The 24,588-nt window shown below is 43.7% G+C and overlaps 1 protein-coding gene across 1 annotated transcript; it reads right to left on the reverse strand.

The window, feature by feature from the left end:
• Positions 1-1,387: 1,387 nt before the first annotated feature.
• Positions 1,388-24,563, reverse strand: LOC119659934 (serine protease inhibitor 3/4). Its single transcript, XM_038068274.1, has 4 exons — positions 24,417-24,563; positions 6,746-7,677; positions 2,135-2,422; positions 1,388-2,051 (listed from the first exon to the last, which is right to left on the reverse strand). Exons 1-4 carry the CDS (start codon positions 24,430-24,432, stop codon positions 1,575-1,577), a joined length of 1,713 nt encoding a protein of 570 aa, XP_037924202.1. The 5' UTR covers positions 24,433-24,563; the 3' UTR covers positions 1,388-1,574.
• Between the last annotated feature and the right edge of the window lie 25 nt (positions 24,564-24,588).

Consider the following 24,588-nt stretch of genomic DNA (forward strand, 5'->3'; position numbering starts at 1 on the left):
ACCTTAAAGAAAGAGCATTTCCTACACAATGGAAGAAGCAGGAATTAATACAAGTCCTCAAGCCAAATAAACCTTTGCGTGAAACTTCGTCCTACAAGCCGATATGCTATCCAAATAATGCTGTCGAACTATTCGCTGGCGGCCTCTCTTAGAATCAGTCCGGTTTTCGAAAGGGGAGCTGCCGAACGCAACGTCCAAACGAACGTAAGCGACCATCAGATGGTGATCCCTTTCCCTCCCTTGTTACAGACATCCAGAAGAAAACTCCTAAATCTACTGCTGATCACGAAGTGGTCGGTCTGATTGTCCTTACGGCGTCAGTCAGTTGAAACCCAATTGACCTTATGGTAAACAGCAAGATGTTGTCAGAGCCCACTTTGGCATTCAGATCAGCCATCTCTAATTCTAAAGACCCTCGCTGCCGTTGGTGAGAAGCGTGCACACATTTCAGAAACCAATCCACTCCATTTTTGTAGCCGTGAGGTCAGTCCCTATCCGAGACGTTGTTGATGCTTCGGTAGCAATATAGTTTTAAAATTGCAAGTTCCTAGCCCACAAATTTCTATCCATTTTAGTCTCCTCTCACCACAAGCGGCAAAACGTTTGAGTGTATCCTTAAGCCCCCACTCACAGGACTGTTAATGCAAATGGGAAGGATATATGATAAGCCAGACGGAAAACCTTGGTTTTGGTGGTGTTTTTCTCCCTCCCACTAAGGCAGCATGAAGAATGTCTCCGGTAACAAGAAGATGTCGAGGCTCTGCTACCTTCTCCCCACTCAATCCAAAGTAAGCGTCAATCAGATATAGTGATTTGGCACCTGGAAATTTTCAGTGGAGATGTTCTTCCGCTTGAATCGGAAATCGGCTCCCAGGTCTGAACAATGGCGCTTGCAATAGCTGATAGCACCAGTCTTGCATCGAACTCGTATTTACTACCATTGGGCTTTCCAAAGTATAGAAGAGCAGTACCGCAAGACAGAGAAGAATGTCCCCTGGTGCCTTACAGTCTTATTTCGCTGAGGCCCAGAATATCCACATTCCAGAAATCAATCAAAAATCTTTTTTGATAGCCAAAGGTTGTAGCCGTGAGATAAGTTCATATTCAAGGCATTGCTGATGCTTCCGTAATGAGAAAGTTTGAAAATTTGCAGAGGCTCCCCCACGACAGGAGCTTCGTGGAGAACCCTTAAGAACATCTGCAACATACTCGTTCACAACCAAGATTACCCTGAAGCAAGTTGCTTGGGAATTGCGATTTTCCTAAAATCGAAGCATTGCTGAAATTGGTAGAATAGCTAATTACCAGAAATTCTTTCAAGGATTCATTGCCTTGAATTTTTGGTCGAATAAATCTTAAAATAACCCCCAATCAATTTCAAGCAAAATTACGTTCAAAATAGAATACCACATTTATTCTCTCTCAAATCCAATGGACAGTTTCGAATATGTTACAAATACCTTTTAATATTTGAATAAATTTTAAGGTCACAGTTTTACTTGTCAAGTCATACTCGTAACTATTGATGTTTCCTTTCGCACTTTAAAGCTCCTAAAATTAAGTCTTTCCTTTCCTCAGAATGTAGTCTCATCTACTGGACTAGGCGACATAATTTTTCCTAAAACTAACACAAAGTTACTGTCATTATGCAATACAAAATAAAGGAAAGGACGATCCGCCACAACAGTGCGTCCTTCGTCGAGTATCCTGGTTTCAGGTCCGGCTGTAAGTGCATCCTCCCTGCAAGCTCCCTCGTCGACTCGAATATTCACATGTTGTACGATTTCATCGACATGCAGTTTATCCTCCTCAGCAATACCTCGTAGATCAGCTTCTTCACTTGAAAATAGCTTCCGCAATCCTAGATTCTTAAGTGTGACCTCAGATCGACTTGTTGAGTCAATGCCGAACTTCGGCAAGCCAATGGATAGAGGTTCAGGTGCAAGACGAGTGCGAAGGACAGCTATGTCTTCAGTTTTCAGTTTGCTGATAAGGTTGCGAAGTCCTTCTTTCTCGTTTGGTATGATAATAAGCAATGAGTGGTTTTTATCCTGGAAGTTCAAGAAAAAGTTAATAGTAACGCTACCCTAAATATTTTTATGCTTCATCTTTTAGTAATCATCATAGTACTCACATCATAGGAAAACTCAATGGCCTCACTATCCAATTCATCCAACTTTGCCGTTCTGAATTCACCGTAAGTTCTCATCATAGTAACTGGCAAGGACTCTTCCTTGTTTACATAGAAAACATCTATTCCATCTCTCAATTCTTGGAATGGGGTCTTCCAACTACCACGGAAGTGAAGACCATTGAAGAGTAGTATCTTAGTCAAATGTTCCTCGTCGTTACCAACAATAGAGTTGGCACTCAGTGCAGATGTAATGTCGTCCTTCATAAGAAGGGTTTGTGCTCTGGATAGCTGAAAACGAAATAATTTTTTTGCTTTACGGAATAAACATAAACAAACAATATGAAGGAGCAAGTATAAGGAAGTCCATCTCCGTATGCAAGATGGATATGATATGGGCACGCATATGCACGCTATCGAAGATGTTCATAAACGGTCATGCTTATGCGCAGGCGAGGTAGGTGGGATACGCAGAAATAAAACCAAATATGGAGGCACAAACGAGAAATAAACTTAGGAAACCCAGTGTTGGCGGTTTTGGGAGTAGGCAAACGGGCTCCCAGCCGTCGATATGCACTTACTGCAGTGCCTCAGTAGTGGAAACCTTGGTTAGTATGGCCTCTACTGTTACAAACATATAGAAGGGGCTAGAACTGGCTCCATTGACGTCCCCTTCAGAAAAAACTCGATTCATTGCAAATCCTGCACATATTGGAACAAGCCCCCGCTGTCGATAGCGCTATCCTCCGTGGGAAAAGTGTAGCGGGAGTATGCGATAAGGAAGAAACCTTGGCGTCATACCACCCGGGCGTGAGGATCACGACTAAGCTGCCGATGAAAATCATGTAACCGCGACTTCGGAAAAAGGGAGTGAATCTCTCAAGGTGGATAACGAAGCCAGGAGAAAGCTAACATCTCGGAAAAAATGAATTAGAAGAAGATTAAAACGGAGGTGATTATTATCAGCAAATGTGGTGAAAGGTCATACGCTGGCATTCTCAGGAAAATAAAAAAGGCCCCGAACTCACCAATTTAGGTGTGTTAGACGGTCTCAGAAAGGAAACCTTATGCTAGAGCTCAAGAAATCTAACAATGTAACCGCAAACAAATTCTTTACAAAAATCAGAAGCAGGCCGGAGATAAATATAATCTGCAAAGATATAAATTAAATCACCAGAAAGGATGAGGTTCGTGAGGCCATCGAGAACTAAATTGATCTTATCCGTCTACAAAAGTCAGCGATGAAAACGCTAAAGAAAACCTACAGTGAAACACAAACCGTCATTATCAGCCTACCAGTGGAAGCAATACTCAAACTGTCAGCAGCAGGGAGAGTAAAAATAGACTAGCTTATGTGTCGGCTTAGGGAGCAGGTGCCGCTTAATCGGTGCTTTAGATACTTTAGATCAGTCACATTGCGAAGGCATGCACCAGTCCAAAAGACAGGTTGAAGCAATGTAAGAGATGCGAATTGGAAGGTCATACCAGCAAGGACTGTGGAACTGACCAAAATTGCTTACTGTCCAAAAGGAAAGAGGGTGTGGACCATCGGACCATCGGTTTACTGCCGGCAGCAGTAGATGCTCGAAATACAGAAGAGCCACCAAAACTAATTGCCAGATGAGGTTGATACAAATCAACCTTAACCACTGCTGCCATTGAATGAGTAACAGAAACTGCTTCAAACAGCTGTGCCGCCATACCCATAAAAACTCTTGGGGTGAGGCGTACAGGGTAGTAATCAAAAGACTGCGAAAATAGCGCCAGGTGTTGCTGTTTTCCGCTACTGCGGAACTGCGGCTCATATGGGCATAATACCTATAGTAACTACGGAGGCGGGTAACATGTGGGAAGATCGGAGAAAACAAGGCCCAGGTTGGGATGGCAGTGAAGACTAGGCCCGACCAACGGAAACTGTTGACCGAGAGTCGATGGGGACAGAAGCGGCGGCATCAACAACACCACGTCGCTCTGCATGCAACAGTTTCATTACTCGCCGAAGCACTCTTCTTCACCGTCAAGCTGAGGTTTCCGCTGAGGTTCGGGACGAATTACAAAGAGCGTGTATAGAATTCTCGAAAAGGGATCCTGTGCATAGACCAGACCCAGACTCTATGCATCTCAAGCAACTCCGGGAACTCTATCTCATATCAATGATGAGATTGCATCTCGGCTGTGTGTTGATATGTCACTTCTGCAACTACGATCACTTGTACGGCCAGAAGGGGTTTTTTGGTTTGAGTGATTGAAGAAATCCACCATGGAAAATTCGTTTGGAACGTTGAGGGATCTCATAACATTACTAGACTGGCAATGCCAACAGACGGATGAGAAATAAAGTGCAGAGGGTTTATAGGAACTATGCCATCCCTAATGAAACAAGCGTAGTTGAAATTCTGGACACACTAAAGCAGAAACTTTCTGTCGTATGCAGTCCGTTACGACGGTATGCCGAAAGTCATTCCAGACGTGACGAATGCAACGCAAGGAACCAGCGGAGTTTTTTCAGATCTCTCAACGAATCCCAACAGAGCATCCAGACAGTACAATTTTTAGTGACGGAAGCGAGAGAATATTGAGGTGGGCTTTCGGGGTTACCCGCCCAGCAAGCTGCGTGCCATGATACTACGCCTAAATGAATTTTGCGGATGTTACCGAATAGGAAGTTCGGCGAGCCATAAACAGTTCGAAGAACTTGAGGGGCCCTAGTCCAGATCGGGTGCAGAATTTCTGATATAAGAAATTTACCAGTGTACACGGTCGGTTGGCACATAGCATCAATCAGGTCATTATTCGGCCAGAGAAATTTCTACCTTTCCTCACTGCGAGAATTACTTACCTTCTCCAAAAAAAGGACACGGTGCAGGACCCCCCAGACACAAGACCGATTACTTGCTTACCAACCCTCCACAAGTTCATAACGTCCATTATAGTGGATGAGCCAATGCGCACCTTGGGACCAACAACATTCTGCCCGAGGAGCAGACGAGCTGCCGAGTCGGGTCAAGGGATTGCAAAGAGCAACTCATTATCGACTCGGTAATTGTAGGACAAGCAACTAGAGGACTAAGAAACCTCTTTAGTTGCAATATCGATTTTGTCAAGGTTTTCGATAGCGTACCGCATACCTGGCTAACCGATGTCCTACGTCTGTATAGCATTGATCCCAAACTAATAAAGTTTTGGCGACAGTCATGGAAGGGTGGCATGCCATATCAGTGCGTTCATCTGAGGGTGCGAATAACTCAGAGCTCATCCGTATACGGAGAGACATCTTCCAGGGAGATTCGTTGCGTCCCGTTTGGTTTTGCACCGCACTGAATCTCCTTTCATGGCTACTGAATGATGCTAGAGAGCATGGTTTCGTAATCAAATATGGCCTACGTGCTAAGTTGGAACTGACACATTTGATGCACTTAGATGACATCAGGCTGTATGCTGGTACTGTTGCTAATAGTAGACCTGTTTACCCGTGATATTCGGATGGATTAGACAAGTGTCGAATCCAAGCCATCCGCAAAGATCATCACGAGCCGCGACGTGTAAAATAAGCGCACTGAACATATCTCTTCAGTGGCATATGCATTGGGAATATTTCCGTGGACGAAAACCAATCTGACAAACGTCCAGCGGCAGATACGAACTACGATCTCCAAATTCCGAATACATCATCTATCATCGGAGGTAGGGGTGCGGTTGACGTGCAAAGAGCAGACAAGGGACTCGCATGCGGCCGTTTGTAAAGCAGACTGTGGGCTAACTCTACTTAGCTTGAAGGATCGATCTTTCAATCCTCTGGGTGGGGTGAAGTCGGACCAAGAGCGGATCGATGAATGGAAATCGAAGGCAATGCATGGTAAGCACGTGAGTTGTCTTTGGCAGCCATTTGTCGATTTGCATTTGTCGAACAGATGGCTGTGTGCTGGGGAGCTCTCTGCAGAGACGGAGGCATTTATGTGTGTCATTCAGAACCGCGTGGTCGCCTCCCGAGCTTATAAAAAGCTCATAATGACAGAGCGAATGCAGAACCACCAGTGCAGAATGTATGGTTCGGCGTTAGAGACGTTGGACCATCTCATTTCTGGCTGCACTGTTATAGTAACGGTGCAATATACGAACACACAGAATACACGGTTTACCGATATGAGCCGCAAGCAGTACTTGATAGTTCTGCTTACAGCGTGTATTGGGACCGGCAAATTCTAACTGATCGCCACATATCGCGCAACAAGCTTGACGCTGACAAGACGGGCCACTCCGCGTATGTTATTGATGCTGCTATCCCCCATAATAGCCGATATAAAAATCGTTAACCATAATATATCTTTTTCTATCCAAAAATTTAGTCTCGAAATCGAACTCTCGAAAGTAAAGGAAGTACTATAGTGCTGATTTGTGAAGAAGTTAAAGTAGCAAATGCTACCCAGAAAATACACACTTAGTGAAGCGTTCAACCATCAAAATATGACATACCGACCAGCACACCACATTGGACTAGTCCCACTTCCTCTCATCTTACAAAATTAGGTACACTTTCATACGTCTATGATATTACCTTTTCTTAAATAATAAAACTTTACAGGCATGTCTTCAAATGGATTCACTTTTGCTTACCCTGCTCGATGGAAATTCGCTTTCCACGGTCTGCATTATTTCCAACTCGTCCAATTTTTTCAAAGGAATGGAAATCCGTTCCGGTTCACTGGCCTCGACGGGTTTAGTTGACTCCGAATCCTTTTTAAGTTCCTCTTTCTTTTCCGCATCCCTAATTGTTTCGTTATCCTCGTCATTGACCTCACCCTCCTTCACGTCGATTAGATGTTGAGCATCATTATTATTTTTGTCATCCTTCTTCTCGATTTCTTTTTCTAGTTGTTCTTTTGCAATTTCTTCCTTAATCACGGGGACTTCGACGTATTGTTTGTCCTCTACGACTTTATCGAACTTGGAAGCTTCTTTCTTTTCCTCGATATCGTCCGGTACATTATAGCTTTTTGTCGCCTGCAAATCATCAAAATTCTCTGATTTCTTCAGCGTCTCGAAGCCAATAATGTCCTTGCTATTATCATTCATCGACTCATCTATGTGGGGCTCGTTCCAATCGTATTCAGATCGATCAATATCCTTCACCTCGGCCAAATAGTAGTCCCGGACAATTTGTTTGTATTCTTCGTTGATAGTATTGTTCTTGTAAATGTAGAACCATGTTTTGAATGCCGGAGTCGTGGAAACGTCCTTCGAATTGAAGTTCTGTAGGATTTCCTTGGCGGCACTTCGCAAATCAGCTTTGTCTGCCGGGAATCCTAGAGCTGATGTAAACTCATCGTAGGTCGCGCCACGTGACCCTTCCGCAAGAATGGCCAGAACGGTTGATATTCCAAGAGGTGAGTGGACGTGATTGCCATCAATGTCAATATTATCCTTAAGGAGATTTGTCCCCAGGATTTGGGATGCTCGGGCCAAGTAATTCTGACTTAAATACGCGTCCCGTTTTGTTCTCGGAATTGCATGGGACAGCACTACAAGCACTGACAAAAGAAATGTATCTGGAAACAAAAAACAGAATAAAAGCAAATTAAACACGAAGGTGGCACTGGATAAAACAACGAAGAGATAAGAACCTCATTTGCATTTCAAATATTGACTTTGGCTTACAAGGACGAAGGCATATTCCAAACCTAATTGCGTTTATCGCTAGAAATATAATAAATATTTATGCTAACCCTATTTTAGGCAAAGGATTTTTCATTGTAAGCTTGACCTCGGAAGCATCATCGTGTCCTATGTATTTTCACATATAACAATATAAAAATATTATATATGTATTCAAAATGCGAAAGGGACGCTGTTATCAAGAGTCTAGCCAAATGCTAGATTAGAAGTCACTGCATTGATTCCAAACGAAGGATATTGGGAGGCGGAAGAGTTGAAGCCAACAAATGTCTTCTAATTTGTCACATCAAACGCCGACAACTCGATGATGGGCTACATATGATATAACGATCCGGTTGGGAGAGGAGTGATCAATACCAATCCGTTGTTTGGTAGGAACAACATAAAGCGGGTTCCATTTCAACAAAATCATCACTGAACAATGCTACTACTATTGAGGTTATACAAACTAATGCATCGAAATTCGCTGGAACCTATTCCACCATGTCGGGAAGTCATTCCCATCCCCATGGGTAGCAGCAACAATCAACGAGCAAATAGGCCGTATGAATCTGAGTTTCCTAGTGGTTTTTCGAGTTCAAGTAGCATTGTCCAATTTTGCTTATTCCAATGGATCCTTCTATGGTCTCAAAGTCTCGATAGTGTTGACAAGTGTACCCAGCATAACCTCGACTGCCAATTTCAAGGAATTGCTGCCATGAAAACCCGGAAAGTGCTCCCCTCTGTTCTTTCCACATATCCCCTATAGTTGCTACGTCTATAGAATCGCTCACATGAAAACTTACAATCTGATACTCCGGAGCTTAATTATTCCTTATTTCTCTCGTAGTTGTGTAATGTCCATGCCCATGTACTTTTTGGAAACCCTTGGCGGTGCAGCGCGGTAGGCCTTTGATATTTCTAAAACTTGTATTTTCTCACATCACGTTTTCTAATAGGCGTCACTAAATTCGGCCTCTATTTTATGAGCCTATCATTTCATCGGTTTGATTACCATTAGACTATGCATTTCTTGGCACGGTCAACATTGGCCTACTGCGAAGACCGCAATCAAAAAAGGGTCCCTGCTCCAAAAGTAGGAACCAGCAGAAGTACATCGGAGATCAGTATATTAGACGTCAAGAAGGAGACAGGACTCCAGGTGCTAAACGATATTTGTGTTATTTGAAAGAAAGCCTGAAACCAGAAAAGGACATTAAGAAGGCTCCAGATAGACCTAACTCTTCAACATCAGAGCCAAGAAAGCGCGAAGCAGTGAAGATCAAACCACAAGGGGAAATGTTCCCAAAAACCCAAACCCGAACTCAAGAAGGGGAAATCCCGGGTAAGTCAGGGTTGAAGGCAGGAGCGAGGAGGCCGCTGTTCGTTATGCTCGTGCGGTCAAGAGCATTTAACTGGTCATACTGCCGAAAACACTTCCCGAGCAAATACTCACTCGTGAAGAGCAGAAAATTATGGAAGATATTGTCGTCAGGCAGATGAGCCAGGGACGAAGTGCGAAGCTCGTATTCACCGGCCTACGCTTTCGACTAGATTATATACTGGTGAACTGCACGACGAAGGACACTGCGGAATGGCTAAGGATCATAATCCCTAAATTACAATGCTGGAAAGGAGGAGAATTGTCGACACGTGCTAAGAATGATATACACATGGTGATGATGTATCTTCCTAAAGCCGAAGCGCTAGAGATGGTGGATCGTATGGACCTTCAAATTGCTCAGAATGACGATTTCGATACGCAACTATGAAGAGTCTTCAGGGCAAATGTAAACTCCTCACCATGGGGGTGGATGACCGATCTCTGGAAATAATTAAACTTCAAAATTGCCATATCAACTATAAATCTGGCAAACAAAATTCGACGTTCCGGGCGGCCCTAATGGGTCTCCTTATCGAAGCTGAAGGCACTCTAGAAAAGCGTCCGCGGAGCGTCAGGATCGCCCGGTAACCCTATTGCCGGATCAGGTCCCGAGTTCCTTCGCTGAACCCGCGTGTTTTCAGCTAAGAGCGAAGTGATGTGGCGGTACATCGGAGGCAAGAACCACAGACTGCATTGCCGGCGGTGGTAACCGATACAGCGGATACAGCTGGCGGCCTGGTACAAAGCAAGCAGTTTAGACCGCCACCGAGTGCGGACGTATTCTCTTTGTTTTGTCTTCTTTTCAATTTGTCGAGTGTTTTTAATATCGAATCCATCATAAACTCATACCACGGGCAAAGCGTAAGAAGTGCTAAAAGCGCTAAGAATCCGTTGCTAAAAAAATAGGTACATCTAAGGACCAGGGCGAACTGACTCTATACGAGACCCTAATAAGAATAATCATCTCCGATGGAGTTCTTACGTAGCTCATGTCTCAAATAATTCCAAATATAATATGTGATTCCAAATACGAAGAATTAGAATGCCAAATACCAGACCCTGCACTGGCTTATTCTATAATCGGCGGAACTGAAGAACGCGAATAACGCATCCTCATTGGTCACATTAGCTTAAACCCTTGAATCGTAGCTGCCCAGATAATAGAAAAGTCCGCATGTACTAATTATTGAGGATAAAATAAAAATAAAATGCTGAGATCAGGGACAAAGATAAATAAAGTTTAGTTGAACTTACTTCACACTCCTGAATCCTACCAAATCTCTCTTAGTGACACGCGAGAGGCCGACCAAGAAAACGAATTCAAGATCGTTGCAAAAAGTGATCATGCCATTGTTTAAAATGCCTCGGATGCTAGAACGTACTCTTCAGCGAGCACGGTATGACGAGCCCCGGTCCTATCAAGAACTGAATACAAGTCATTGACGGATAGGCGACGTCAGGAAGTCCGGTCTGCGGCCATTGAATGCAGCGGTGGAGGCGAATTCATGTTGGCGCTTAAGTTCGCGCCTCCTATGTGTCGCCACAATGTAAACAAGGTAGTCGAAGCCACATAAAAGAGGACCTCGCTACCGAGCGAGGCAAAGGGTAAAGAAGAAGAAAAAAAAATAAATTCATTTTAAAGGTTTTGCGTAAAACAAAACCTTATAAAAATCGTCTGTCTGTCTGGCACACGCATTTTTCTCGGAAACGGTTACAGCTATTAACACCAAATTTGTTGAGAAGATGAGAACTGTGAACGCTCAGGCATACAGTCAATTACATCGTTCTAGGCGGAATGTGAAATGTTTTCCACCAAACATGGTAATGTGCGGTATCAAATGAAAAGTTTCGATTAATACTTTTCAAAAGTGGTCTTAGTTTTGATATTTAATTCACAGGAGAACGAAGGCTGCAAAGGGGTAATTTTTTTCACGGGGCCATTAGCAGAACCGACCCAACCAAAGAATCTGAAAATAATGACGAAACAGCCACTTCGTGGTGCCTACGCTCCGAAATAGCCTTCATACTGATATGTATCTATTCGAATAAAGTTAGTAATAGTATACATAATTTTTAGTAATTGACTGCAGAACCCCCCTTAAGAATCCTAGAATCATGAAATTTTCCAATAGTATAGACTATGACATAGAGCAAAGGTAGTAGTAGTCAAAGGGTAATGTAGGTTTCAGGGCGGAACGTGGATTGGTACCCACGATGGAGCATAAAACCTGGGAAACGTCTGCTGAGCCAACACCAACAGCCACCAACCCTATCTCCACCTACATGTGGTGACCGCTGGGAGCTCTTTCTTAACGAAAAGCAGCAGAAGGAGAAGAATGAACGCGAGTCTGCCACTCTTAATATAATATAATAATCGTTGGCACAACAATCCATATTGGATCAAGGCCTTGAAGTGTGTTAGAGCACTTCATTCAAGACCGTAACGGTACACCACAGTACACTGTGGGAGGCAATGTGGTCAGCATTGCGCCCGCCCGAGATTATTACCCTGATTTGACTCAGGTACTCATTCACAGCTGAGTCGACTGGTATCCGACATCCAATCACGATAACAAACTCCTCTGCCCCCAGCGAGATTTGAACCGCGACCTTCCGCTACGACAGCCCAGCGCTCTAACCACTTGAGCCATCCGGACACACACTCTGCCACTCTGCCACTCTTAAAAACGGGACAAATTGTACAAACTGGTCCTCCAGAGTGGGGGTTGGGTAAGGCTGATAACCCTACACGGATAACCGAAGTTACGAAGCCACACCAGGAGCCTCGGACTGGACGAATAACACAACGACAAACCCGGCAACGACAGAGGAACAACGATTTGCGCATTTTCTCATGGAACGTGCGTTCCCTCTACATAGAGTTTACATGGAGTTTCCAAGCAGCTACCCGATACCCTGTTCCAATATAGGGCTGATATAACAGCGTTACAGGAGATGCGTTCGACAGGGTTCGGTTTCCTGGAAAATAGTCGCTACACCATATATTATACGGGCCATCCAATAAACCATGTGCTCGGAGTAGGTTTCTTAGCCCACCGAAAAAATGAAACCTGCTTTTATCGGCTTTGAAAACGTAAGCGAAAGGCTATGCACTCTGCGTTTGCGAGGCAAATTTCGATATATAAGCTTCATTAACGTTCACGCCCCTACAGAGGAGACTGCAGAGTCGGAGAAGGATATATTCTACGAGGCAGTAGAACGAATCCTTGAAGCCTGTCCCAGATGTGATATCGAAATCATACTTGGGGATTTTAACAGCCAGTAGGGCCCGTATTCAGGCGATAAGTTTGCTCTCATAGCTTACATCAAAATACAAATGATAACGGACTGCGGATTGTTTAGTTAGCAGTGTCGCACGAAATGGTTGTTAGAAGTACCTGGTTTGCGCGGAAAACGGTCCACAAACAAACGTGGACCTCTCCAGACGGGACCACTTTCAACCAAATTGACACCGTACTGATTGAACATCGCCACCAATATAAATTCGGATCACTATCTCGTTGGCATGGTGCTGCGAGCTCGAATGACAACATCACCCAGAATCCCCTCTGACAATCAGGTGAGAGTTAACACTGAAGCCATCCACAACTCAGCTCTCCTCAACACCTATAAGAGGAAAATGAATGCCGCAATAACCGCAGTCAACAGAGATCCTGGAGGTGAAGCATCAACAAATGATCTTCACAACCACTTGAAGAACGTTATCATAAATACGGCCACAACCATACTTGGCCCCAGCCGCAAAAAGAGTCGGAATGGCTGGTTTGAGAATGAATGTAAGCTAGCAATGGAACGGAAGAATGTTGTATAGCGAGTAATGTTGCATTCTCAAAGAACGCGGACACGCGCAGAGACTTATCACAAACTCCGGCGAGCAGAAAAGCGACTTCACAGACGCAAAAAGGAAGCCTGCAAGAACTAACAGGTCTGTGAACTCGAAAAGTACAGGGAGCAACAGCACCAACCCCGAAGGCGGAAGTTTTACCAACAAGTCAGCAGGATGAAGCCTTATACACCTCGATGCTTATCCTGCCGAGATAAAGAGGGAAATCTAATTTCCGAGAGATTGAGTTGAGTACTGAACTACTGAACAACCAGAATATCGGGGAGTTAAAGGTGCCGACAAGTGAAGACGACAAATACTGTCACCACCAAGTATAGAAGAAACTGTTCGTGCGACTCGTCGGCTTGAAAATCATAAGTCGCCAGGGGCCGACTGAATTACAGCCGAATAGGTAAAATATGGACGCGACCAATTACACCAAGTGGTTCATCAACTTGTGCTCAAGGTGTAAGACAGCGAATCAATGTCTGACAACTGGCAAAGAGGCATTATCTGTCTCATACATAAAAAGGGAGATATCACACAGTGCAGCAATTATAGAGGTATCACGTTGCTGAGTACCATCTATAAGATATTCTCCTCTATCTTGCTAGGCTGGATAGCCCCATACGCCCAAAACATCATTGGTCTATACCGTCTGATAAAAGCAGGAGGATCACTCACGTTCAACATCAACAACGGTCTAAGGCAAGGGGATGCCATATCATGCGTCCTCTTTAACCTGGCCCTGGAAAAAGTGGTCCGTGAAACTGAGGTAAATGCAAGGGACACGGTCCTCTTTAAGTCCACCCAAATACTGGCCTATGCTGACGATATCGACATCATGGGAAGAACAACGTATAAACTGCCTTCACCCAGAGATCTTGGGCTGCACATCAATGAAGGCAAGACAAAATATATGGTGGTAACGTCAGCACCAAAAACCAACCAATCAACAACATCAAACCGCACTGGTCAAACAGGAAGAATAAATTTAGGAGATTACAACTTTGAGACGGTTGAAAATTTCTCGTATCTAGGGGCAAAAATCACAACGGATAACAGCTATGACGATGAAATTCGCGCACGGTTGTTGTCAACCAACAGAGTCTATTTCAGCTTACAAAAACTGTTTCGCTGGATAAACCTCACCATAGGGTCAAAGCTCTTACTGTGCAAGACAATGATCTTGACAGTCCTCATGTATTCCTCGAAGACCTGGGTTGTTAGCGAGAAAAATTGCGAACTCTTGGACGCGTTCGAGAGAAGAATCCTCCGAAGAATTTTTGGCCCCCTACATGAGGATGAACGATTCCATAACCTACATAACGACGAAATCTATGAGCGATACCATGACCGTCAGGTTGTGGATAAAATCCGGCTCAATAGGTTACGGTGGGCGGGTCGCTTAATCCGTATGGATGAGGATGATCCAGCCCGGAAAGTCTATAAGGGCAATACCTATGGTAGAAAAAGAAGACGAGGCAGACCCTGCCTGAGATGGAGCGACGGCGTAGGTCAGGACCCCAGACAGCTTTTAGTGATGCGACCTCTGCGCAAAACCGGGGTGTCTGGAGTTCCTTATTAGACATTCCTAGACCAGATACCGGTTGTTGCGCGGTTGATGATGATGAGGATTTTATAGAGTTAAGTATAGTTAAATTGAAATTGAAATTGAAGACAGGCGAAACTCCAAATGTTGATGTTGATCAAAGTTTCCCTACAACTGGTTCAAATTAATGTATTCAAGAGCGACTAGGCTGATTCCGTTTTGGAGTTGAGGTTTAAAGGTTGGGTTTGGATGCCCCACCGGTTAGGCAGTGAATCCACGAAAGTCTTCAGGTCGGCCTGCAATATTGGATAAAAATAAATATAGCAACAGGCGTAAACCACTACCTCATATAATGATTATTGCACATGCGGCGACTACTTTACATTGAAATTACAGAAGAGATATTACCGCCATGTCAAAAGATGCAATCGACTGCAGAGAGACAACTTCGTCTGGTAAATATCCGCAAGCAGGCTACGAATTTAACGAGTTAACTTTCCGCTAGCCCAACTCCTTTATGATGAGCTCTTTTTGTTCTTGTTTTGGTTTCAATCTTCTCCCCAGACACCTTTTCCTCCCCTACATTATTTAATATGCATCAAATGTTTATTCAAACTGCATATTTGAAATCCACTCGCTATGTTGCTCCGCCAACATTGCTGTGAAGCTCTAGAAGGTATTTTATAGGTCAAGTGGTTCGTTCATTTAACTTTATTGTTATTATTCACTCAATCGGTCACCGACATTGGTATCAATGCACTCGAGGTGGGGTTGGCCATTACCCAGCACAGCGGACGGTCAAGTGCGGCATAAATGGAAGCAGTGATAATGGTCTTCACAAGAGCACCCATCATAGTACCTGCCATTAACCAGGTATCTGGACGCATACTACTCGTATGCACACATGAACCTATGTACATCCATGGTTGCATTGGAACTAGTGAGGGAACTACCAAACTGGTCCATAAATTCTATGGCTATAACCTGCCGCGGCGCATACTAAAGAAAAGCCGACCATGCTAGAACCTAAGACATAATGCATAGTTTGTATGTAACACAGACTCGACCTGGTTGTATGGACGTTTAGATATGCTCGTGTTCAGTACATGCAAAAGGTTTCTAAGATAGTTCTGCAGAGCGAACCTTTTTATTGTGTAGTGACTTCGTATCTTTATCTGTTTATTATTTTAAACTAGTTTTCAAGGTTGGTGAACTCCAGAACGGCTTTGAGAAAACAGAACGTAGAATAATGCATGCAAATTTATGGAACTGGGTAGGCTTCAACCGAAATTCCTCGCTGGAGATAGTGTGGATTTTTATAGGTCAATGGAATCAATTGGCCACATCAAAGCTTACTATGTGACGAAAATTCGCAAATGTTGAAGCAGGGCTTCTTTGACGTTAGAACTAAAAATAGACGCATACCTCCAGTGCCCAGTTCCAGTTTAGCCCTCCCTAGTGTTTAGTTTGTGTTTCAAGTTCTAGATATCATCATTCGAACAATAAAATGGAATAAATTGTGACGATCAGCAATCTTCCAGTCAAACAACAACAGTCTCAGCACTATGGTATAGATATCATAATTACTTACACTTAGCGCACATCTAAACCTTCATCCAAAATAAATTTCTTCCAAGGAGTTTGGCATTACTTTCACAGTCTTTACTAGAATCACCGCAGGCTTGGAGTTTAATACAGCTTAGCAATCTGTATCTTGCAGTAATAAATCAATACCAAATCACAACTTGCCTCTCCAGTAGAATCATAGCTATAATTAACCGATATTGGTACTTCTTCTTCTTTTTCTTCAGCCTTTGTCCCGTTCACAAGCGGGGTCGGCTCGTCATGATCGGTTTCGCCATTTGGCTCTATCGAATCCCTGATCTGAGCGCAATCTCGATGCCTTTAAATCCCCTTCCAGCGTATCAAGCCACCGTTGATTCGGCCTGCCTTTTGGTCGTTTACCATCGACTTCGATGTTCAGACCAATCTTGGCAAGTGAATTCACGAATTGCTTGACCATACCATCGAAGATACCTCTCTCGCAATTTTTCCACGATCGGTTCAACCCCATATCGATCGCGGATATCCTCATTTCGAATGTGATCAAAACGTGTCACGCCACTCGTCCAATGCAACATCTTCGTCTCCATTACCGCAAGATGCCGTTCATTGTCTTCTATAGTCGGCCAACACTCAGAACCATAGAGAGCGACAAGACGGACGACATTGCGGTAAAATTTAGATTTGAGACGTTAGTTGATACATCGATCACAAAAACACCAGCTATGGAACGCCACTTCAACCAGGTTGCGTTAATTCATGAAGCAATTTCATGACACAGTTCTCCATTGGCTGATAGTCTTAACCCGAGGTATTTAAATTGTTCAGTTCTGGGCAAATCACTCCCGCTGACAGTGATTGTGCCTGTTTCATGCAGATCGACTGTCAAAAATGTAGGTTTATTCAGATTCAATCTGAGACGGTATTGCATGAGGCGATCATTCCATTTTTGGACAAGTTGTTCGAGATCATTTTTGCTATTCATCATCATTATCAACGGCGCAACAACCGGTATCTGATCTAGGGCTGCCTTAATAAGGAACTCCAGACATTCCGGTTTTGCGCCGAGGTCCACCAATTCATTATCCCTAAAAGCTATCTGGCGCCCTGACCTACGCCATCGCTTCATCTCAAGCTGGGTCTGCCTCGTCTTCTTTTTCTACCACAGATATCGCCCTTATAGACTTTCCAGTCTGGATCATCCTCATCGATACGAATTAAGTGACTCGCCCACTGTTATCTATTGAGCCGGATTTTATGCACAACCTGACGGTCACGGTATCGCTCATAGATTTCGTCGTTATGTAGGTTACGGAATCGTCGATCCTCATGTCGGGGGTCAAAAATTCTTCGGAGGATTCTTCTCTCGAACGCGGCCAAGAGTTCGCAATTCTTCTTGCTAAGAACCCAAGTCTCCGAGGAACATATGAGGACTGTCGAGATCATTGTCTTGTACAATAAAAGCTTTGACCCTATGGTGAGACGTTTCGATCGGAACAGTTTTTGTAAGGCGAGATGTTTGCTGCCAACAACCATGCCCGAATTTCATCATCATAGCTGTTATCGGTTGTGATTTTCGACCCTAGATAGGAGAAATTATCAACAGTCTCAAAGTTGTCTTCTCCTATCTTTATTCTTCCTGTTTGACCAGTGCGGTTTGATGTTGTTGATTGGTTGGTTTTCGGGGCTGACGTTGCCACCATATATTTTGTCTTTTTGCTATTAGATGCTAAGAAAACATCATCTGCATAAAGCAGTGTGTAGGGCGCTGGACGTTGGATGTCCCATGTGACGGCGTTCATAAGAAAAATAAAGAAGAGTGGTGACAGGGCGCTACCTTGATGAACACCAACAGAGACATAAAGAGGTTTTGATACACCCGCCATACTTCGAACTTTACTTTTCGGATCGTGGTAGAGCAATTGAATCCAGCGCACGAGTTCTTATGGCACTAAGATGAGTTCGTGTGGCACACGATCAAAAACTTTCTTTAGATCCAGAAATGCAATCTAAAGGTGTTTCTCCATGAGTAACCGAGCAGCGTGTATTGCGTTAGTAATTCCGCAGTTCTTGACAAATCCAGCTTGATTCACGGTTATTTCAACGATTTTGCGAATACGGTTATCAAGAATGCGTTCAAAAATCTTCATGGTAAGAGAAAGTAACCGAATCGGACGGTAATTTGAACATTCTGCTGGTGGTACTTTCTTGCCAGTCAGATGGTGTTCTACCTTCCCGAATATCCCGATTAAAGAATTCACTGAGCCACAGTGTTGGGTCCCAGCTCTTCGCTCTCTAGAGCTCAGATGCGATGTCGTCATGTCCTGTGGCTTTCCCCGATTTCATTCGTTTTATTGCTTCCTCGACTTCAATTGCGCTGACAGGGGGAACTGGTCCAAACTTGTGGAAGTGGTGGGATGAGTAAATTCTTCAGTTGAAATCTGCTCGAAGTATTGTCGCCATCTATCCGTTGTTGCTCAACGGTTAGTAAGCAAAGTAGCATTCTTGTCATTAACGGAACAGAAGTGTTTGATATCCTGTTTACGTTCGTTACGACTTTTAGCAAGTCGATATAAATCTCTCTCGCCATCCCGAGTGTCCAGTTTATCGTAAAGATTTTTGTAATGGTCCTCTCGGGTGACAGCGATTGCTTTCTTTGCTTCCCGGTTGGCATTCTTATAAATTTGCCAATTGTCCAGCTTTTTATCGTCGAGAAATTTGTGGTAAAGGCGTTTCTTTTCACGGACCTTTATTTCAACATCATCATTCCAAAGCCAAGTATCTCGGTTGATGTACCGCTTACCTGACTTAGTGACGCCGAAGGTTGCAGAGGCTGCTTTGTGGGTCGTGTCTTTCATTTGGGTCCACAATTCTTCCACATTCGTAATGGTCGGTAATCGTGTGAGTGGGATCATTTCTTCTTTTTTCTCACCAAATCGCCACCATTTAATGCGCGGCGGGCCAGTGCATTCCTCACGCTGTTTTATCGGTGGCTTAATTCGAAGGAGTCCGGATGGCTCAAGTGGTTAGAGCGCTGGGCTATCGTAGCGGAAGGTCGCGGTTCAAATCTCGCTGGGGGCAGAGGAATTTGTTATCGTGATTGAATGTCGGACACCAGTCGACTCAGCTGTGAATGAGTACCTGAGTCAAATCAGGGTAATAATCTCGGGCGAGCGCAATGCTGACCACATTGCCTCCCACAGTGTACTGTGGTGTACCGTTACGGTCTTGAATGAAGTGCTCTAACACACTTCAAGGCCTTGATCCAATATGGATTGTTGCGCCAACGATTATTATTATTATTATTATTAATTCAAAGGACGGCAATCAATGGTCGATGTTGAGGTGCGATGGTCTCATAGGAAACGGCTTTGCAATCAGTGACAGTGGGCAAAATGTCAACATCTTATGAGAATATAGTCGATTTACGTTTTACTCTTCCCACTATAAAATGTTGGAAGATGAAACAATCGTTTGATGAACCATGTATTCATAAGTATAAAGTCATAGGTGTCCGCAAAATCGACTATATGCTCGCCATCCTCATTGCGCGCTCCGAACGTCTTTCCCCCATAGCATCTGTTACCGTCTGCCTTTTCACCCACATAACTATTAAGGTCGCCGGCAATGATAATAAAGATGTCAGCAGGCACGTGACAAGTCTTTTCATCGAGAAATTGCCAGTAGGCATCTTTTTCGGCATCAGGTCGACCTGTCTGTGGTGGGTATGCGATGAAGAAGTGAATAGTGCGTTCAGCTGATATAATGATGAGCTTCATCAGTCGATCATCAAATCGTTCGACTTCTTTAATGGCATCATGGTAATCCTCTGAGATGGCAATCCCAACACCATATTGAGTGTGTGGGCTACCAAAATAGAGAAGTTTATAGCCATTTTTACCGCGTTCGCATTCAATGTCGCAGCTTTTGGCAAATTTAGAAATATAAGCTTCATTAACGTTCACGGCCCTACAGAGGAGACTGCAGAGTCGGAGAAGGATACTTTCAACAAGGCAGTAGAACGAACCCTTGAAGCCTGTCCCAGGTGTGATATCAAAATCATACTTGGGGATTTTAACAGCCAAGTAGGGTCGGATCCCTATTCAGGCGATACGTTGGCTCCCATAGCTTACATAAGGATACCAATGATAACAGACTGCGGATTATTCAATTAGAAGTGTCACACGAAATGGTTGTTAGAAGTACCTGATTTGCGCGGAATGCGGTCCACAAACAAACGTGGACCTCTCCAGACGGGACCACTTTCAACCAAATTAACCACGTGTTGATTGAACGCCGCCAACTTTCAGTCTTGATGAATATCAGAATATATAGGGGGGCTAATATAGACTCAGATCACTATCTCGTTAGCATGATGCTTCGAGCTCGAGAACAACACCGCCCAGAATCCCGTCTGACAATTAAGTGAGAGTTAACACTGAAGCCGCACCACAGCCCTCCGCAACACCTATAAGAGGGAAATCGATGCCGCAATAACCGCAGTCCGCAGAGATCCGGGAGATGAAGCATCAACAGATGATCTTCACAATCACCTGAAGAACATTATCATTGATACGACCACGAAATACTTGGGCCCAGTCGCAAAAAAAGTCGGGACGGCTGGTTCAACGATGAATGTAAGCTAGCAACGGTAGAATCCGGCATACTGCATTCTCAAAGGACGCGGACAGGCGCGGAGACTTATCACGAACTCCGGCGAACGGAGAGACGACTTCACAGATGAGAAAGGAAGGATGGGAAAACCAACAGGTCTGTGAACTCGAAAAGTACAGGGAGCAACCGTACCAGGCGCAGAAGTTTTACCTTTACCTTGATGTTCATCCTGTCGAGACAAAGAAAGAAATCTGATTTCCTAAAGAATGGACATATTGGAGCGATGAGTAGAGTATTTTGTTGAGCGCTGCTCAACAACCAGAACATCGGCGAGTTGAAGGGGTCCGCCAACTGAAGACGATGGACACATACTGTAGAAGAACAGTCCGTGCAATTCATCAACTTAAAAATTATAAGTCGCCAGGAGCCGATGAAATTACAGCCGAATTGGTTAAATAAGTAGGCGACCAATTACACCAAGCGGTTCCCCAACTATGGCTCAAGGTGTGGAACAGCAATTCAATGCCTGACAACTGGCAACGAGGCATTATCTGTCTCATACATAAAAAGAGATACATCATACAGTGCAGCAATTATAGGGGTAACATGTTGCTGAGTACCATCTAAAAGATATTCTCCGCTATCTTGCTGGGTCGGATAGCCCCATACGTCCAGAACATCAACGGCCCATACCAAAGAGACTTCACTAAAGGCAAATCAGCAACAGATCAGATTTTCTCTCTACGGCAAGCGATGGAAAAAGGGTTGGAATATAGAAATCATTTCCACTATCTTTTCATCGACTTTAAGGCCGCCTATGACAGCATAGCCAGGGTAAAACTGTACACAGCCGTGAGAAAATTCGGTATCCCAACCAAATTAATAATATTAACTAGGCTGAACCTGACCAATGTGCGAGGGAAGATATGGTAAAAGCACCAGGACCACTCTCGACATCAACAACGGTCTACGACAAAGGGATGCCCTATCATGCGTCCTTTTTAACCTGGCCCTGGAAAAGGTAATCCGTGATGCTGAGGTAAATGCGAGAGGCACAATCCTCTTGAAGACAACGTCAGCACCAAAAACCAACCAATTAACAACATCAAATCGCACTGGCGAAATTGGAGGAATAAAGATAGGAGACTACAACTTTGAGACCGTTGATAATTTCTCCTATCTAGAGTCGAAAATCACAACCAATAACAGCTATGACGATGAAATCCGCGCACGGTTGTTGTAGCCAACAGAGCCTATTTCAGCTTACAAAAACAGTTCCGCTCGAAACTTCTCAACATAGGGTCAAAGCCCTTATTGTACAAGACTATCATCTTGTCAGTCCTTATGTTTTCCTTGGAGACCTGGGTTCTTAGCAAAAAAAAATGCGAATTAGATATCGAATTGGGGGATCTCGGTGCAAAACCGGGATGTTTGGAGTTCCTTGTTGAGCCAGGCCTCGACCGGATGCCGATTGTTGCGCCGTTGATGATGATGAATATGATACACAATTTTGGAAAGTTTTATGGAAATCCAGCTGTTGTTATTTCACGTGAATTTGTCACAGTGTAAGACGTGTGGGGTTGAATATAACAAAGAATATTTTGAATTTTTAGCTAGGAATGAATGAAATAACCTGCATAGGAAATTTCTCACATAAGATGAGCACAAAATCTTCATACCCAAAGCGTGCAGCTTCTGGTACTTCGACTTGTTTTGATTTGGTGGTAGCTATTCCCACCGTGGAAAATTAGGTAGACCAAGGCCATCTGCAGCGGAACAGGCACGAAGGGCTTACACTATACGATTTCAAATCAGATTTTAGCAACAAGGTTTTGTACTGACTTAAATTATTCATAGTGGTGCGGTAATATGCAACAACACCAACTTTGGATAGAGAGGGGAAGAATGTTTTTTGTGGTAATTATACGAAATGCAGATCTGGTCTCCTAAAGGTGACTCGGTTTAATGGGAGAGTGAAAGGCCAAATTGGGCACCAATAGCTTGGTCCAGCATGCGGTTGGGTATTTTCCCACGCCAAAACGAATGTCAGTTTCGGAAAGTACAATCGAGGCCTTTCATTTGATACCCTACACGATTATATCCGATGAAAAAATTGTTTAATCCCCCCTTTGCATGTATGGGGAGCGCCCCTTTAAACTCCACCTAAATTTATGCCACTCGCTGTATGCGTGGGATTTCATAGTTCCCATCTGTCCACCAAATTTCGTTCGGATCGGTTTAGCCGTTTCAGAGAAAAGTGCGTGTGACAGACAGACAAGCGAAGCAGCGATCAAGGCACTTAGGTCCAATCAGGTGAACTCTAAACTGGTATGAGAATGCCTTGAGAGACTGGTTAGGCTCGGCTCGCTCAATAAGATCTGAATACTCTGGGTTCCAGAGCATCTTGGGTTGGAAGACAATGAGGCAGTGGACGACCTAGCCAAGCAGGGAGCGGGATGAAGAGGGCCGGTTAAGAGAGCAGTCCAGGGTGCTTATTTGGGGATACGAACACAATCGCACAAAGGATTACTTATACCCCACCAAGAAGAATCTCCGGATCATAGTGGGAATTCTCATTAGTCACTGCCGGCTAAACTATTACCTAGGAAAACTAGGGATGCGGAAACTGCCTGCAGGTTTTGTGTGGAGTGTGATGAAACCTCTATACATGTTTTAGAACAGTGTCCGGCACTTGTGCAAAGTAGGGCGTGACACCTCAGAGAACACTTAATACCAGGTCCAAAGCTAAAAGATTTAGAAGTAGGGAATATACTATACTAATTCAGATATACCTGCACACAGCATCCTGGGAACTTAGACATTTGCGGACATTATAGTATGCTTGGGTATGCCCAAAAACCCAAAAATAGCAACAAAAATGCCTCCAATGCGGAGAGTAAAAGTAAATGAAAACAAAAGCTACCAAAGTGAATTCATCCTTATTATATCCGAAACATCTCTTTCACACACACATCACATTGGGTAGGACGTGCTATCTCTCAGGTCTGGAGATATATTTTGATCGACGTATAACATGGAGAAAAAACTACTGAATTGAAGAAATTGCAACTATTATAGATCCTAAAACGACAAGTTTATACTAGCTCCCTGGCAAAAGATTTTAAGGCCCATCCCGGTTTACCGAACTTAATCTGGGAATCAATGAATATCCACAAAATTGGAAGAAGAGAACAACGAGCTTAATCAAAGTTGTTGCGAACGATAACCGATGCCCCAGGGTATGTGAAGAACTTCCAGGAAAATCCCGAAAATCCAGGATTACTTAAGCACTAAATCAGAGCCTCAGCTTTTCATGAATCGAAGACAACTTTCTGGATCAGACAACACCAAAAGAACATAAATTAATTAATTAAAGTTTCACATTTTCTGCACTAATAGCTGATCTAATTAGACATAAATTTTGAATGTTGCTCCCAAAGAAGTGCAATAGTAATTCACATTGTGTCCTCCTCCAACATCACACTTTTTGCCAATACACATTACGAACAAATGATCGAACTAAGCGATTCCAGTTTGCTATCATTAGAAAGAGTTCATAAGATTCCTGAATACCAACACTAATTCCAGCGCACCCCACACAATTTTTAATCAAATTAAAATAACTTTATTTATCCACTAAGCGGAATCAGTTGTTTTAATGAAAAAGGAAACTTACTAGTCACTAATCTCATCTTAACACTCTGATCTGCTGTTATCCAACAAAGACCTTAACACTGAATGATCGTAGCCAAGAAGATTCCAGGTGGTTTTATGCACTCTCCGCAGCCACTTCTTAACGTTGCGCACATAGAACGGGAAGCAACCGTGGTACTGTTATGTGCTGGAAG

Source organism: Hermetia illucens, chromosome 6 (assembly GCF_905115235.1).
Source record: "Hermetia illucens chromosome 6, iHerIll2.2.curated.20191125, whole genome shotgun sequence".
In the NCBI taxonomy this organism is placed as follows: Eukaryota; Metazoa; Arthropoda; class Insecta; order Diptera; family Stratiomyidae; genus Hermetia; species Hermetia illucens.